The sequence below is a fragment of the Zalophus californianus genome, chromosome 11, assembly GCF_009762305.2.
Source record: "Zalophus californianus isolate mZalCal1 chromosome 11, mZalCal1.pri.v2, whole genome shotgun sequence".
Taxonomy (NCBI): Eukaryota; Metazoa; Chordata; class Mammalia; order Carnivora; family Otariidae; genus Zalophus; species Zalophus californianus.
In genome coordinates this window covers 5,696,431-5,711,092 of record NC_045605.1, presented here as the reverse complement: position 1 = coordinate 5,711,092, position 14,662 = coordinate 5,696,431, and the positions used below count along the sequence as shown (strand labels likewise).

Below are 14,662 nucleotides of genomic sequence, written 5' to 3'. Positions count from 1 at the left end.
CGCCTCCAAATCCCCGCGCCGCTGCCCCGCCCCATCCCGCCCTCTCCAATAGCAGCCTCGGACGGCGGCGGCGTGCGTGACTATTGGCCGACAGGACGGGGCGGGCCGGCAGGAGGCGGGGCCTCAGAGTAAAAACTCGGCCTGAGGCGCCGGCTCGGAGTCCGGCCAGCACGTGACAGGCCGCCAGTCCCCTTTCCCCTGCTTCTGACCTTGCCACGCTGGCGGAGGAGGTGACCCGGCCCTAGGGTTTTCGGCTCCTGGAGCCACCTTCTCCCACTCAGACCCAGCCAGCTCATTCAAATGTTATTGAGCAATCCAGTTAGCTTTTTGTTTTGCTTTTAAAGGTTTTATTTATTTGAGAGCGAGCGAGAGAGCACACACACGGGGGCGGGGGGGGGGGCGGTCAGAGGGAGAAGCAGACTCCCCGCTGAGCAGGGAACCCGAGGCTGAATTCGATCCCAGGACCCTGGGACCCCAGGATCATGACCTGACCCGAAGGTAGACGCTTAATGGTGGCAGCCAGGCGCCCCGCAATGATCTTTTAATTTATGAATGGATACGTTTGCAACTATATTTCAGTAAGAGGAGGAATAGAATACATGCTAATAGCTAACTTTACCGAGCAATTAATGTTTAATTTAGGTTTACTTATTTATCTTTTAAGTAATCTCTATGCCCAGCATGGGGCTCGAACTCAGACCCAGAGATCAAGAGTTGCATGCTGGGGTGGCTCAGGTCGTGATCCCAGGGTCCTGGGATCGAGTCTCGCATGGGGCGCCCTGCTCAGCAGGGAACCTGCTTCTCCCTCTGCCTCTGCCCCTCCACCTGCTTGTGCCCAGAGAGAGAGACAGTGAGAGAGGGAATATATTTAGGTGCCCCTAAAATCTTTAAAAAACAAAAACAACAACAAAAGAGTTGCATGCACCACCTACTGAGCCAGCCAGGTGCCCACACAATAAGAATTACATTAATCTTGGGGAGTGTGGGTGGCTCAGTTGCTTAAGGGTAGTACTTTTGATTTCAGCTCAGGTCATGATCTCGGGATTGTGAGATCAAGCCCAGGCTTGCACTCCATGCTCAGCAGGGACTCTGCTTGAGAGTCTCTCTCCCTTCCCCTCTGCCCCTCCCCCACTCGTGGTCTCTCCCTCTCTAAAATGAAAGAATCTTAAAAAAAAAAAAATTGTATTTAGTCTTCACAAAAACTCCATGTATTACATGCTATTCTTATCCACCCCTTAACTAAGGAGATAACTGAAATACTAAGAAGTTAACTTTTTTGTCACAGTTGCACACAAAGTGGTGAAGCTGGGGTCAGAACTGATTATCTCAACACTGCATCACTTTGCTGTTCCTTTTCCCAGAGAACCACGGACATGTCAGCTATGATTGTCCTCACATTTTGGGAACCCATTACTTAACCTTAAATCTTCACCTGGAGACAGCAAATCTTTTTGTCTCTAACATTATTTTCTTTTATTGTCATAGAGAAGACACAAGGAGTGGGGCACCTGGGTGGCTCAGTCAGTGAAGCACCTGCCTTCAGTTCAGGTCATGATGTCAGAGTCCTGGGAGTCAGGCTCTCTGCTCAGCGGGGAGTCCGCTTCTCCCTCTGCCTCTGCCCCTCTCCCATCTCGTGCGCCCGCTCTCTCTCTCTCTCTCTCAAATAAAATCTTTAAAAAAAAAAAAAAAGATACAAGGAGTGACAGCATACAACTTACCCCAAGCCCATATTTTTCCTCAAGTAAAATTCCCACCCTTCATTATGTTTTGTTTGAAATTGTTTTGTTGACAGCTGAGGGAGATTGTATTTTTCCCAAAGATGGCCACACCGACAAGCTCTTCTTTCCACGTGACTGGGGTTTGTGTTCCCTCCCCTGGAATCCAAACCCGGACTACCGGGACCAGTGCACTATGGCAGAAATGAGGTCGTGTGACTTACCAGGCTAGGTCTAGGCAGAAAGATGGATAAAAAGCCTTAAAATGATTCCAGTCCCCAGCATTCAACCCTTCCAGTTGAAAGCCCAGTCATTATGGAGCAGAGATAAGTCTTCCCTTCTGTGCCCTGAATTCCTGATCCACAAGACCCATGAAAGAAATTAAATGGCTGTTTTTGTTTTTAAATCACTATGTTCGGGGTTTTTGTTTCGTTTTTTTAACAAAGCAATAGATAAACACAGCACCTCTATCTTTAACTTCCCAGGCACCCAGGTTGTCCCTTAAAGTAGTGTTTGATTCCCTCACCTACCAGAGCCTCTATATTCAAAGTCACCAAGTCCTACCTCCTTCCTTTGAATATCACACTCAATGCCTTCTCTCTTGCTGAGCCTCTTCCAGGTCAAGTAAAAACCTTTTCATACGTATTGCTTCAACAGCTACTGAAAGAAAATCATTACAATATGTATCCATGCTTAAGCTCTGGGTATGTGTGTGTGTGTGTGTGAGGCCCAAGATATATATATACCCATATAAGATATATAGATATGGATATAGATTTTAAGAGGTATTTATTTGAGAGAGAGCATGAGCAGAAGAGACAGAGGGCGAGAATCTCAAGCGGACTCTGAACTGATGAGCACGGAGCCCAGTGCGGCTTAATCTCACGACCCTGAGATCATGACCTGAACTGAAACCAAGAGTCGGACGCTCAACCAACTTGGCCACCCATGTGCCCCCCCAAATGTCACAGATTTAAAGCAAACAATCCCACTGACCACTACTTACCACTCTGTACATGTAGATCGTCCACTTCAAAATGTAGACCAAGAAGCAAGCCAGCAGCTACCTGAGATGGTATAAGCATGCCATGAAATGTTTAACACTCCGCGAACACAGTAGAAGTGAAGGTAAACAAAGGTCAGATTGTACATATAAAACAGAAAGAGAATTAATAAAGTGTGGTGGGGAGGGAAGCAGTAGAGAATTCGATCAAGGTTGCTGACCTGGGAGACTGAGTTAGTTCCTAAGTGGAGCAAGTGTGTGGCTCTTTTTTTTTTTTTTTAAGATTTTATTTATTTATTTGAGAGAGCACAAGCAGAAGCAGCAGCAGAGGGAGACGAAGAAGGAGAAGCAGGCTCCCTGCTGAGCACGGAGCCCATTGCGGGGCTCGACCCCAGGACCCTGGGATCATGACCTGAGCCGAAGGCAGACGCCTAATGGCTGAACCACCCAGACTCCCAAAATACTGGATTTCTTGAATGAAAACAGCAAAAATCATTAACACCCAGGGAAGTCTCCTGTCATTCTTTAGAGGAGCAGGCAGAGAGGAGAGTAGATCTAAATTTGGATCAGCACGTGTGACATTAGATCATTACCAGGCCAGAGAGCAAGTTGCTACTTACTCTCTGTACTCACTCTAGGACGTCATTATCATACTTTTTGATCTTCAGTGTTGGAACATTAAAAATTTACACAATTGTGTGTTAATTACATGGATGTCTTTTTCTTTCATCATAGTTTGTAAATCAAGAATCTAAGACTCCAGACTGTCCATTCGTCAAAACAGAAGTATAACGACATACAAAGTCCATATTTGATTTTAGAGCTTAGCATGAGCAATTGGAAAATAAAGGCTCCTCATTCAAAGGTTAAGATACTGAACTCTATCTATGCTGTTCTCAAGCACACATATTCTCATTCACTCACACCACATTTGAGCACCTACTATGTATGCACCACACAGGTTTCTTTTTGTATTGTTTTAGCAGGACTGGATCCAACTTTGATATTTTGGGGGACTCTCTTTGAGAAAAAAAATTGTATTAAATTACAAATTTGCCCTTTTTAGTTGATTTTTTTTTTCATGTTGAGGTGAATGTGTTCTTTATACATTTTAGTTATTACCTCTATGTTGGGTGTATCATTTACAAGTATTTCCTCCCATTCACTGGGTTGTCTTTTTGTTCTGTCAATGGCTTCCTTTGCTTCATTTTGGTATAGTCTCAAGTTTCATGGTTTCAGGTCTCACATTTAGGTCTTTAACCACTTAATTTTGTGCATGGTCTAAGAAAGTGGTCCAGTTTCGGGGCGCCTGGGTGGCTCAGTCGGTTGAGCGCCTTTTGATTTCAGCTCAGGGTCATGATCTCAGCGTCATGGGATGGAGCCCTGCATCACTCTGCACTCTGCAGGGAGTCTGCTTGAGATTCTCCCTCTCCCTCTGCCCCTCCTCCTCTCAAATAAGTAAATAAATCTTAAAAATAAAAAAAAAAGTGGCCCAGTTTGGCCAACACTATTTATTGAAAAGACTGTCCCTTCCCCATTGCGTATTGTTGCCTCCCTTGTCATAGATTAATTGATGGTATAGGCATAGGTTTATTTCTGGGCTCTTTATCCTGTTCTATTAATTTACGTGTCTTAATTTTGTGCCAATAACATAGTCTTCTCACTTCCAGGCTTTGGTGTTCCATCTGTACGGCATGGACAGAAGAGATTTAGCATAATTCTTAAGGGGTCCTAGGGTTTTCAGAGTGGTACGTGAGCATTGGCTTCAACTTAGTCACCAGCTGCATGAGCCCCTAAGAGTGAGCCTGTCCCTTGAAGCTTTGAGGCGTTGACTTTTCTCTAGCAAAGTCCTAGATGGCACCTTCTTCCAGTAGCAGGCTAGGTCATCCACACTGAAAATCTGTTAAGTGGAACCACCTTCGTTAATTCTTCTGGAGACCTTGCTGCAACTTGAACATCAGCTCTCGTTACTGTACCTTGCACTTGACCTCTGCTAGCTTCAGTCTGCAGCTGCTTCTCTCTCTGCTTTCACAAAATTGAAGAGAGTTAGGGCCCTGGGTCAGGCTCTGGCTTAAAGGAGTTATGGCTGGTTTGATCTTCTGTCCAGACCACTAGAACTTTCTCTGTATCAGCAATAAGGCTGTTTGGCTTTATCATTCATGTGTTTACTGGAGTAGCACTTTTTATTTTCCTTCAAGAACTTTCTCTTTGCGTTCACAACTTGGCTGTCTGGCACAAGGGGCCTCACTTTCCGCCTACCTCCGCTTTCGACACATGCCTAAGATTAGTCCTAGCTTCTGATTTAAAGTGAAAGATGTGCGACTCCTCTTTTCACTTGAACACTTAAACGCCACTGTAGGGTTATTAATTAGTCCAATTTCAACACTGCTGTGTCTTGGGAATAGTGAGGCCTGAGGAGAGGGAGATGGGGACACAGTCAGTCGGTGGAGTCTGCACACACACACGTATCGGTTGAGTTTGCCGTCCTTATGTGGGTGCAGTTTGGGGCACCTGAAACCATTACAACAGTAGCATCAAAGATCACTGATCACCATAACAAATATAATTAAAGTTTCAAATACTGCAAAAATTACCAAAATGTGATTCAGACACAAAGTGAGCAAATGCTATTGGAAAATGAAGCTAGGTTGTCAAAACCTTCAATTTGTAAAACAAAAAAACAAAACCCCTCATCTGCAAAGTGTAATAAACTGAAGTGCAGTGAGGTATGCCGATACAAAATGCCTACGGCCCTGAGGAGGGGCCTGAGCAAGTGAGGGGCCCAGAAGCTAAAGTTTAATGGTAAATATATCTCTAGGTTGAGGTGAATCTTATACCGACACCATACTTTTCCATCAACTCCCCCACCCCGCCCCAATCCCTGCTCAAGTCCCAAGCTGAGCTTAAGGTCACTATGAATACAAAAGACTTAAGGTCTGTGTCTCCCCCAAAACCATACGTTGAAACCTAATCCCCAAAGGGATGGTATGCGTAGGTGAGGTGGTGGCTTTGAAAGATGATTAGCTCAGGAAGCAGGGCCTTTATGGATGAAAGTAGTGCCCTTACAAAAGAGACCCTGGGAGTTCTCAGCCCTCTTTCCTCCATGTGAGGACGCACCCAGAAGTCAGCAGCTGCACCATGCTAGAGGTTCATCACCCGAACCAACCACGCCGACACCTTCTTCACCTTTGACTTCCGGCCTCTGGGACTGTGAGAAACAGATTTCTGTGGTTTATCAGCCACCCAGGCTATGGTACTTTGTGAAGGACACTGTCCATCCTCATAACCTTATTACTGAACTATCCCTAGCTCTGAAACTTAAATATTTCACAATTTGCAAAAAAAAAAAAAAAAGTTTTATATTTGTTTTTATCGGATATAAAACTTAAATTGCGGTTATGACATGGCTTATGTAACCTGATGAAGGGATGCATTAATCACTTTCAGGTCTGAAATAGTTTATCTTTTCCAGGCATGATAACCTTAGGCTGCTATCATCACTGAAAAAGCGACATTCCTGATAGCTTTCATTATGGACTAAAATTTGAAATCTAAAACAGTAAGTGGGTTACTTTTCATGTTTCTGATTCCCAAGGCTAAGATGTACTATTTCACCATGAAATGTATAAATATACTTAGTACACAAATTTAAGTCTTAAAAACTACTTAACAGTGGAACATCAATATTTTCTGGATAGGTGAAAGCTTTTATATTACACTTTTATTTTGCAAGAAAATAAATTATACAACTTAAAAAATAAAATCCAAAAATTAAGCAGTTCATCAAAATATTTCAGCCTACTTCATACAGAAACTGCTACCATTTAGAACTGTACAGCATTATCACCTCAGTATGTAGTGGCACACATTCAAAATCGTATATACCATACGAAGGTAAAGTACAACTTAGGAACGCAAATTTGTTCAACACTCCAGACGACATATATGGTGTAGATGACAGGAAAGCTCTCATGTAATGTTGGTTTCACAAACATGACCTTGGAAGAGTTTGTAAGATAGCATCCCAGTCATTTACATGAAAATAGAAAAACCGGCTTGAGTTTAAGATAGCAAATCTTTCTGAAAAACTAGCAAATCTTCCACCCAAATTGAATGTTTAAAATTTGCCCTGTGAGCCGGGCTAATGACATCCTACTGCAAACAATGCAAAATACTTTGTAACTACTCCGGTCATATTTTGTATTAAATTTCAATAAAAAGTAAAAACAAGAAAGCTAACAGTTCATTTTTGGAAACTGTAACATTTACGCATAAAATAAGAGACTTAAATAAACAGGTTGACAATGCAGGGAACCCTCCAATAAATGTAAAAATTGGAAGACTTCATAATTTATTTCAACATCCTCATTAAATCACTGGAACACTAATGTCCTAATATTTATCGCATTGTAAGCATTAAAATCGTCTTCTACTTTGTAAGTTTTGCTTCATGTCTATTTACTCTGGCAATGAGGACAACAAAGGTTAACATTTTCCAGATGGCTCCAGCTTTCCATTAGTGTTCACAGTTTAAACTAAGCTGTGGTGCGCCCCATTGCCCTACTCCTGGCAGCCTGGATTCTCCTCACCACCATGGCACCACTGTGAAGTGCAATCAAAGGAAACGGACTCAATAAAGGATACTAACTGTGATTCCGTACCTTTCGCTAATTGCTGGGAAGGTTTTAATCAGATTTTTTTTTTAATTAGCAAATCTATTATCAAGACACATTTAAAGAAAACTTAACAATGGCATAGGCACCTCGTCAACTAAATTGTTTTCATTAACACCAAAAAGTAGTTGAACTTTTGTATACATAACAACAACAAAAAAGATGAAAACTGTTACGTCTACAGTATTTGCTGCTGTTCAATTTCCCAAAATACAATTAGGACATAATTAGCTATTAAAAAATTTATAAAATTTAATAGAAAACTTGGCTATGGATTTAGAGTTACCCACTTTTGCATTAAATTTTCCTTTATAAATCAAAACATCATGGCTCTCATTCTTAAAATGACCAAAAAGATGAGAAATTCCAAACATGTTCTGAGAACAATTATGGTTTAAAGCAACAAATCTGAAACTTTAAAAAATGACCTGTAATTCTCCCTTCCACTGTTTTCCCTTGGGCAATTCGAATACGGGAGAAGCAAATATGCCCAATCCTGAACTATTTGTTAAATGTAAGGGCCACAATTATTACAAATTATTGTTTTTAAATTTCAAATGTATCCATCGTCCACAGTCATCAATTTAGTTTAATTCTCCACAATGCACTCGGTCTAATAATGGACACATGCTGCCCCCAGAGCTAAATGTAAGATTTTAAATTAGAAACAAAATTCCAATTTCCTATGAGTTGCAGAACAGGCATGTGAATATACCCAGCGACACCCTCGATGTTTTGAATTTGCTCTCCTTCCTTTCAGCCGGCAGCTCACAACGCCTCTTGGGACTGGGGACAGATTCCATGGAACACTCCTGAAAGCACCTTGCACAACACTGTCTACCGTGCACCTTTCAAAGCTCAGCACTCCACTTCCTACTATTTCCCAAATCATAGGTTTAAAGTGTTACTTAGTATCAAACAAGATAGAAAAGCATTTGCGAAAAAGCTTGGAACGTGCAGCATAATGAATAAAAATCCATGTAGAGCCACTCTTTGCCAACTCTTTGCCAACGGGGAATACGCTCATCTCTGCTAGGTTGCCGTGTCCTCAAGTCCTGAACCTTGTGTCACTCTGGGTATTCAGTCGCTGGCAACTAGTAAGTTGCTACTTTGGATTGACTGAGAGGAACAAGGTTAAGTGTTGCCTTCTGAACATTTTAAAAACGTTTATTTTTAAAATATATAAATATATATGTACATATATTTGGCAAGTTTACTGCTCATATTAAGACTGCAACAATTTTGCTTATGCTTTTCAGGTCTTATGTTGTGGTTTTTCTCCCCCCGCAATGTAACAGACACTCCTTTTTAAAACAGAATGTCTTCCTTTCCAGAAACCTGAGGCTATAAATCCCTAATCATGAGACTTTAAAATTCCAAAATATTTCTATGCTGCAGATCAAGAAATAGTTACATAACTGTATTATATGAGAGTAGATTTCTGCCTTGTTTTTAATAAATTTGGAGATAACAAAATTTGGCGTAATAAATATTAGGTATACAAACATTAAGTGTGTTAGTGAACACACTTAATATCTTTGTTTTGCTATTCTGACTCTGCAGTTGAAATGACCGACTTCTCTCCATACTTTTTTTTTTTTAAACAATCGGAGCAACAACATAAGCTTCAGTTTTTCAAAACAAGCTCTCCAGCCATATAAAATTTTAAAACTCCTTATTTAAAACAAACATCTAAAGTAGCAGTCTCCTGCTCACAGAAAGCCGTCTGTAAGCTGGAAAAATTTAATATCCTTTTCAGGTCACCATTAAATCCAGCTACTATACTGAAGCAGGGTGTGAACAAATAGTGTTATACTATTAAATACTTCCCTTCTCACCTACATCTGCCCTCCCCCAATGTTGTGCAGACCAGCTCCCTCTTTTGATCAAAAGAAACCAAGAGTGCTATTTCTAGTTTTAATTGCATTTAAAAAAAAAAAACAAAACATAACAGCATTATTCAGTGCACGAATATCTGAAGATCCTTCCTTGTGCAAGTACATTTTCGTAAGAAAGGAAAAAAAGAGAGGAGGAAAAAAAAAAAAGTAACAAGAACCCCGCCCTCACCCTTCCCGACTATTTCTTCTGGTGGATATAAATCAAATTTACTTTTACAAGTTCATCATGGGCTCTTCATGAATGCAAGTTTCTCCACAAAACAGCATGCTGTTACAGAGTGTGCAACATGAAGGGAATGCCATCATGCTAACTAATGTGATTGGCAAAATAGAGTTGTTTTGTCAGGTAAGGCAGAGATTTTAATATTTATGTAATCAAAGTCCAAATAAACCTTCCTCCAGCACAAACTGTTACAACTTTCTGCCCACGCACTCTGAAATTTGGGTTCTTAATGTTGTCCATGATATTCAAGATTATGCCATGTATATGAAAGTGTTGATGTCAGACTCGTCTCTTCGGATGTATTTGTGCTCTATTAGCCACTCTATTTGCTCTTTTATCATTTTCTTTTGTGGCAAAAACATGTTTTTCAAAATTTCTACTAATTCAGTCTGCAGCTGAGCATTACTAATTTTCTTTCTCATCTTCATTATTTGTATGATAGCTTCCTAAAAGAAAAAGAAAAATTAAAGATCATTAATAGATTAAATTTTAAGTAAAACAACAAAACATGACTTTTTATGTATTTCATTCTCTTTCCAACATCCATCCAAAAGACTAATCACTAGATTAATCTTGAGACCAGCAGCTTTTACTTAACAAATAAAAATACTTTTTTTCCACTCACTGTAAAAGAAAATCTGATTATAAAGATTTTGAAAAACAAGGAAAAACAAAATTACGCATAACCTCTCTGCAGAAAACCACACCTAATGTTTTGGGATACTTCCTTCCATTATTTTTTTCCACACTATGCACGTTTTAAAAATTTCTCTTACCTGTGAACACAATATGTATATAAACTGGTATTAAGTATCAATGAAGATACAACAAACCCTTTACACACCCTGTTCCATCATAGGCAGAGTTACTTCTTTGTGTAGAAGCACATGCCAGCTGGTGTCTAGTTTTAAAAATCAGTAATTACTACTCTTTATGTATTTATCAGAATAATATCTGCCATAAATATTATCAGTTTATTGATCTAATGAAATATTCTGACTTCCTACAGGAGTAAGCACTGTTCACCTAAGTCAATTTTATAAATATTTCCTTGATGATTTAATTACTATTAAGTTTGTAATAGGGATAATTCAAAATTAAATATTCTTTTCTCTTCTGTTTTTTTTTTAAGATTTTATTTGAGAGAGAGAGAGAGCATGAGTAGGGGGAGGGGCAGAAGGAGAGGGAGAAGCAGGCTTCCCGCTGCGGGGCTGGATCCCAGGACCCTGGGATCAGGACCTGAGCCGAAGGCAGACGCTTAATGAGTGAGCCACCCAGGTGCCCCATCTCTTTTGCTTTTCCTGTAGGAGCTCTCTCCTTAGCAAACCAAAGGCATCTGTCTGCCTTGGTGGAGATTAGAATTTGTTAAAGAAGAAATGTGAAAAGAGAAAATGAGAGGTAATACTGGCTTTTCACATTCAAAGTGAAGTTTTGCTGCAAAGAGGAAACAGACTTGAGCACCAGGCACCGTTCCACAAGAGAAAAGACTCCTCCACATCCCCGGCAGACATGAGGATCCCTCCCCCGTCACGAGGAGGACATTCTCCTGGGACATACACTCCCATTCTCAGTGTATCCAGATGCCAGACTCCCAATGACAGGGGCTTACGTCAAGGGTCCAGACAGAAGGAAGGAAGGGGGAAAGCCTTCAGGCATGTGAAAATCTCGGGAGCCAGGAGGGAGGACCGACTGTACGTGTCTCAAGCTTTGGCCGAGGTGAGGAAAGTGGCTGTGCTCGAGAGGTGATGAGGGGAACCGAGCATGGGGCGCTGGCCATGGTCTACACTTGCTAGCCGGCTGTCACTGGAAGACACACACTCCCGACCCTCCTCCAGTCCCCACATGGCACAGGTGGGGTGCAGAGCTAACAAGACCCCCAGAGGCCTTTAGTTCCAGGCGAGAGTCATGCTGCAGCAGCAGGTGAGAGTGACAGGAGCACCTGCAGGCCAAGAGGCCACACGGGAGATGGGGCAGAGGCTCAGAGAGCTGCAGGGCTCCGAAAGCACAGAGGACAGGCGGTCAGAGCAGGGAAGAGCCCCTGTGTTCCTTACCAACTGGAAAAAGAATGAACCAGAGCTCAGCAGCAGCAGATAGCAACAGCAAGTCAGGCTCCCGCGGCTGACATGGAAAGCACCGCACAAAAAAAGCAAGAACCCAGGGCACTGTCACAAGGACAGGACGGTCCCTTCACTGTCACTACGAGGTCAAGTGAATTCCTCTCGCCCTCGATCCTTCCAGATGCCATCTGTGAAACAGCACAGAGTGGGGCTGACTGGAGGAAGATCGGGAGAAACGAGAAAGGCTGAGCACCACCTACCTAAAGGGACAGCCTGGATTACTGGACTGTACATAATTAGCCACGAGTTTAAGACAAAGCAAAAAAACTTCATTTTCTCTGCATGTCCTATAGAGTGACTATACCTGCTCAACTCGAATCCATCTGGAACTTATCCTGGTGTAGCCAGAAACTGGGACTATACCCTGATTTTTCCCCCAAAAGTGAAACTCTCCCAAATCTTTTCCTGAATTCCCTTGTCATGGCTCATGGAAATTCTTTCCTTTATTCCAAAGTTCATCTATATTTATAGAGTAGGTTCAGTTCTGAGCTATTTTCCTCAACCAATCTGCCTGTTACACTGTTTTATTTCGTAGATATTTTAGTAAGTGTTCACATTTGGAAAGGCAAGTTCCACCAACACCTTTTTTTTTTAAGGATCTCAAACACTCTCATTTATTCTTTCTCATAAAACTGAGCATCAATTTGTAAAATTCCCAAAATATGCCCAGTCGAATTTTTACATGGGAAAAATCGACTTCCTAAGTAATTCAGCCTTATCACTGAAGAACGTGGTTACTGCATGCTAAGCAAAAGCAGCTAGACAGAACAAGTACGTTCACTGTCTGATTCTATTTCCATGAAGACTCAGAACAGGCAAAACTAGGCAACGGTGAGAGAGAGTCCAGTGGGTCGGAGGGGGCCTGGCTGGACTGACAGAAACCTTTTGTATCTTAACTGAGGTGATGCTCACACAGGTACGTACACTTATCAAAACTCATGGACCACCCGTGAAATGTGCATTCTACATGTAAATTACACCTCAATAAAAATTTTAGCAAGAGAAAAAGAGCAGTATCTTTCTTTTTATTCAAATCTCCTTTTGACTCTCAGTAAAGGACCATGAATTCTTTTTTTTTTTTTTTAAAGATTTTATTTATTTGACAGAGAGAGACACAGCAGGAGAGGGAACACAAGCAGGGGGAGTGGGAGAGGGAGAAGCAGGCTTCCCGCGGAGCAGGGAGCCCAATGCAGGGCTCGATCCCAGAACCCCGGGATCATGACCTGAGCCGAAGGCAGACGCTTAACGACTGAGCCACCCAGGCGCCCCAAGGACCATGAATTCTTTTTAAAGAAGTGCCTATGAATTCTATGGTTTCTTCTTTTATTTTTCCTTTACTTTTTTTTGAAAGATTTTATTTAACTTATTTGAGAGACAGAGTGCACACAAGTGGGGGGAGGGGCAGAGACAGAGAATCTCAAGCAGACTCCCTGCTGAACGAGAAGTCCAGTGTGGGGCTCCATCTTACGACCCAGGCATCATGACCGGAGCCGAAATCAAGAGTTGGATGCTCAACCAACTGAGCTACCCAAGTACCCCTTCTCTCTTAAGTTTTTCAAAATTATTGCTAACTAGAAAAGCAACTGATTTTTATTCATCTTTTCCCTGCTCCTTTATCATACTATATGGTCTAGAAGTGATGAAATATCTTAATCTTTTCCTCTTATTTGTTTCATATTTTCTTGAATTGGTCAGCAGTTTCAAATAATATTAAATAAAAACAGCAAAAGTGGGATAACTTGGTTCTAATAATACTTTTTTTTAAGGTTTTTATTTATTTGTCAAAAATAGAGAGTGAGTGAGCACAAGTGGGGTTGGGGGGGCAACAGGCAGAAGGAGAAGCAGGCTCCCCGCTGAGTAAGGAGCCCAACGTGGGACTCAATCCCAGGACCCTCAGATCATGACCTGAGCCAAAGGCAGACGCTTAACTGACTGAGCCACCCAGGTGCCCCTAATAAGAATATTTCTAAAGGTAAAATGGTCACACATCAGTTTGCAGTATAAGTATTCTTTATCGTGTTCAGAAGGGACCACAATCCTAGCTTTAAAATGTTTTTGAAAGAAGAGGCACCTGGCTGGCTCAGTCAGAAGCACATGAGATTCTTGATCTTTGGGGTCTTGAGAGCAAGCCTCACATTGGGTGCGGAGATTGCTAAAAATAAATAAATAAATAAAACTTAAAAAAAAAGTTTTTAAAAGCGTTCCCGAATTTCATATTACAATGGAATTATAAGTCTTAAAATTAAGTAAGAGTTTAAATACTTCAATCCTAGAATTATAACTTATTGTGGACACACATTCAGTTGTGATCAAAGGGAGACATAACTTAAAACCAAGGTTTTGCTCAGGGGCGCCTGGGTGGCTCAGGTGGTTAAGTGTCTGCCTTCAGCTCAGGTCATGATCCGAGGGTTCTGGGATCGAGCCCCACATCGGGCTCCTTGCTCAGTGGGGAGCTTGCTTCTCCCTCTCGCTCTACCTGCTGTTCCCCCTGCTTGTGCTCTCTGTCAAATAAATAAAGAAAATATTAAAAAAAAAAAACACACACCAAGGTTTTGCTCAACCAGCAGAATCTACGAGAGGCCATCAAGACATACAGACATCTCTTTCAGCAACTAAGAGAATGCCAGCAATGCCATTTTTAAATTCCAGTAAAATGAAAATTAGCTCTTCATTACAGTTTGAATACCTACATGCTTTTAAATTAAAAAAAAAAAAGAAGATTAAAAAAATGAAATTTTTTTCAAAGTACAGACATCCTGCCTTATACACACCTGGGTTCTAAGTATCCTTAGCTGAACTATTCCTTCATTCTCTTCTTCCCTCATCCTTTCTGTAGTGAGCTGCAGGCGTCCAATCAAGTTGATTTTACCCCTTTTCTGAACTTTTGCATTTTTTCTATAAAAAACATTGAATCAAATATTTTACAGCTGAAGGCCTTTTGACATCATACTATAGCAATAATATCCGAGAAAAAAGATTTAGAAATATTCTGAAGATTACTCTCCAGAACTGTTTAAAGGAAAAGTAACAAAT

General features: G+C 41.4%; 1 protein-coding gene across 1 annotated transcript in view; it reads right to left on the bottom strand.

Annotated features, from left to right (window-relative positions):
* Positions 1–6,404: 6,404 nt before the first annotated feature.
* Positions 6,405–14,662, bottom strand: part of CUL5 (cullin 5) — a 93,786-nt gene continuing 85,528 nt past the window's right edge. Inside the window, 2 exon segments of the mRNA XM_027579331.2 lie at positions 6,405–9,958; positions 14,401–14,524. Coding sequence (XP_027435132.1) covers positions 9,764–9,958; positions 14,401–14,524 — 319 coding nt within the window. The 3' untranslated portion in view covers positions 6,405–9,763.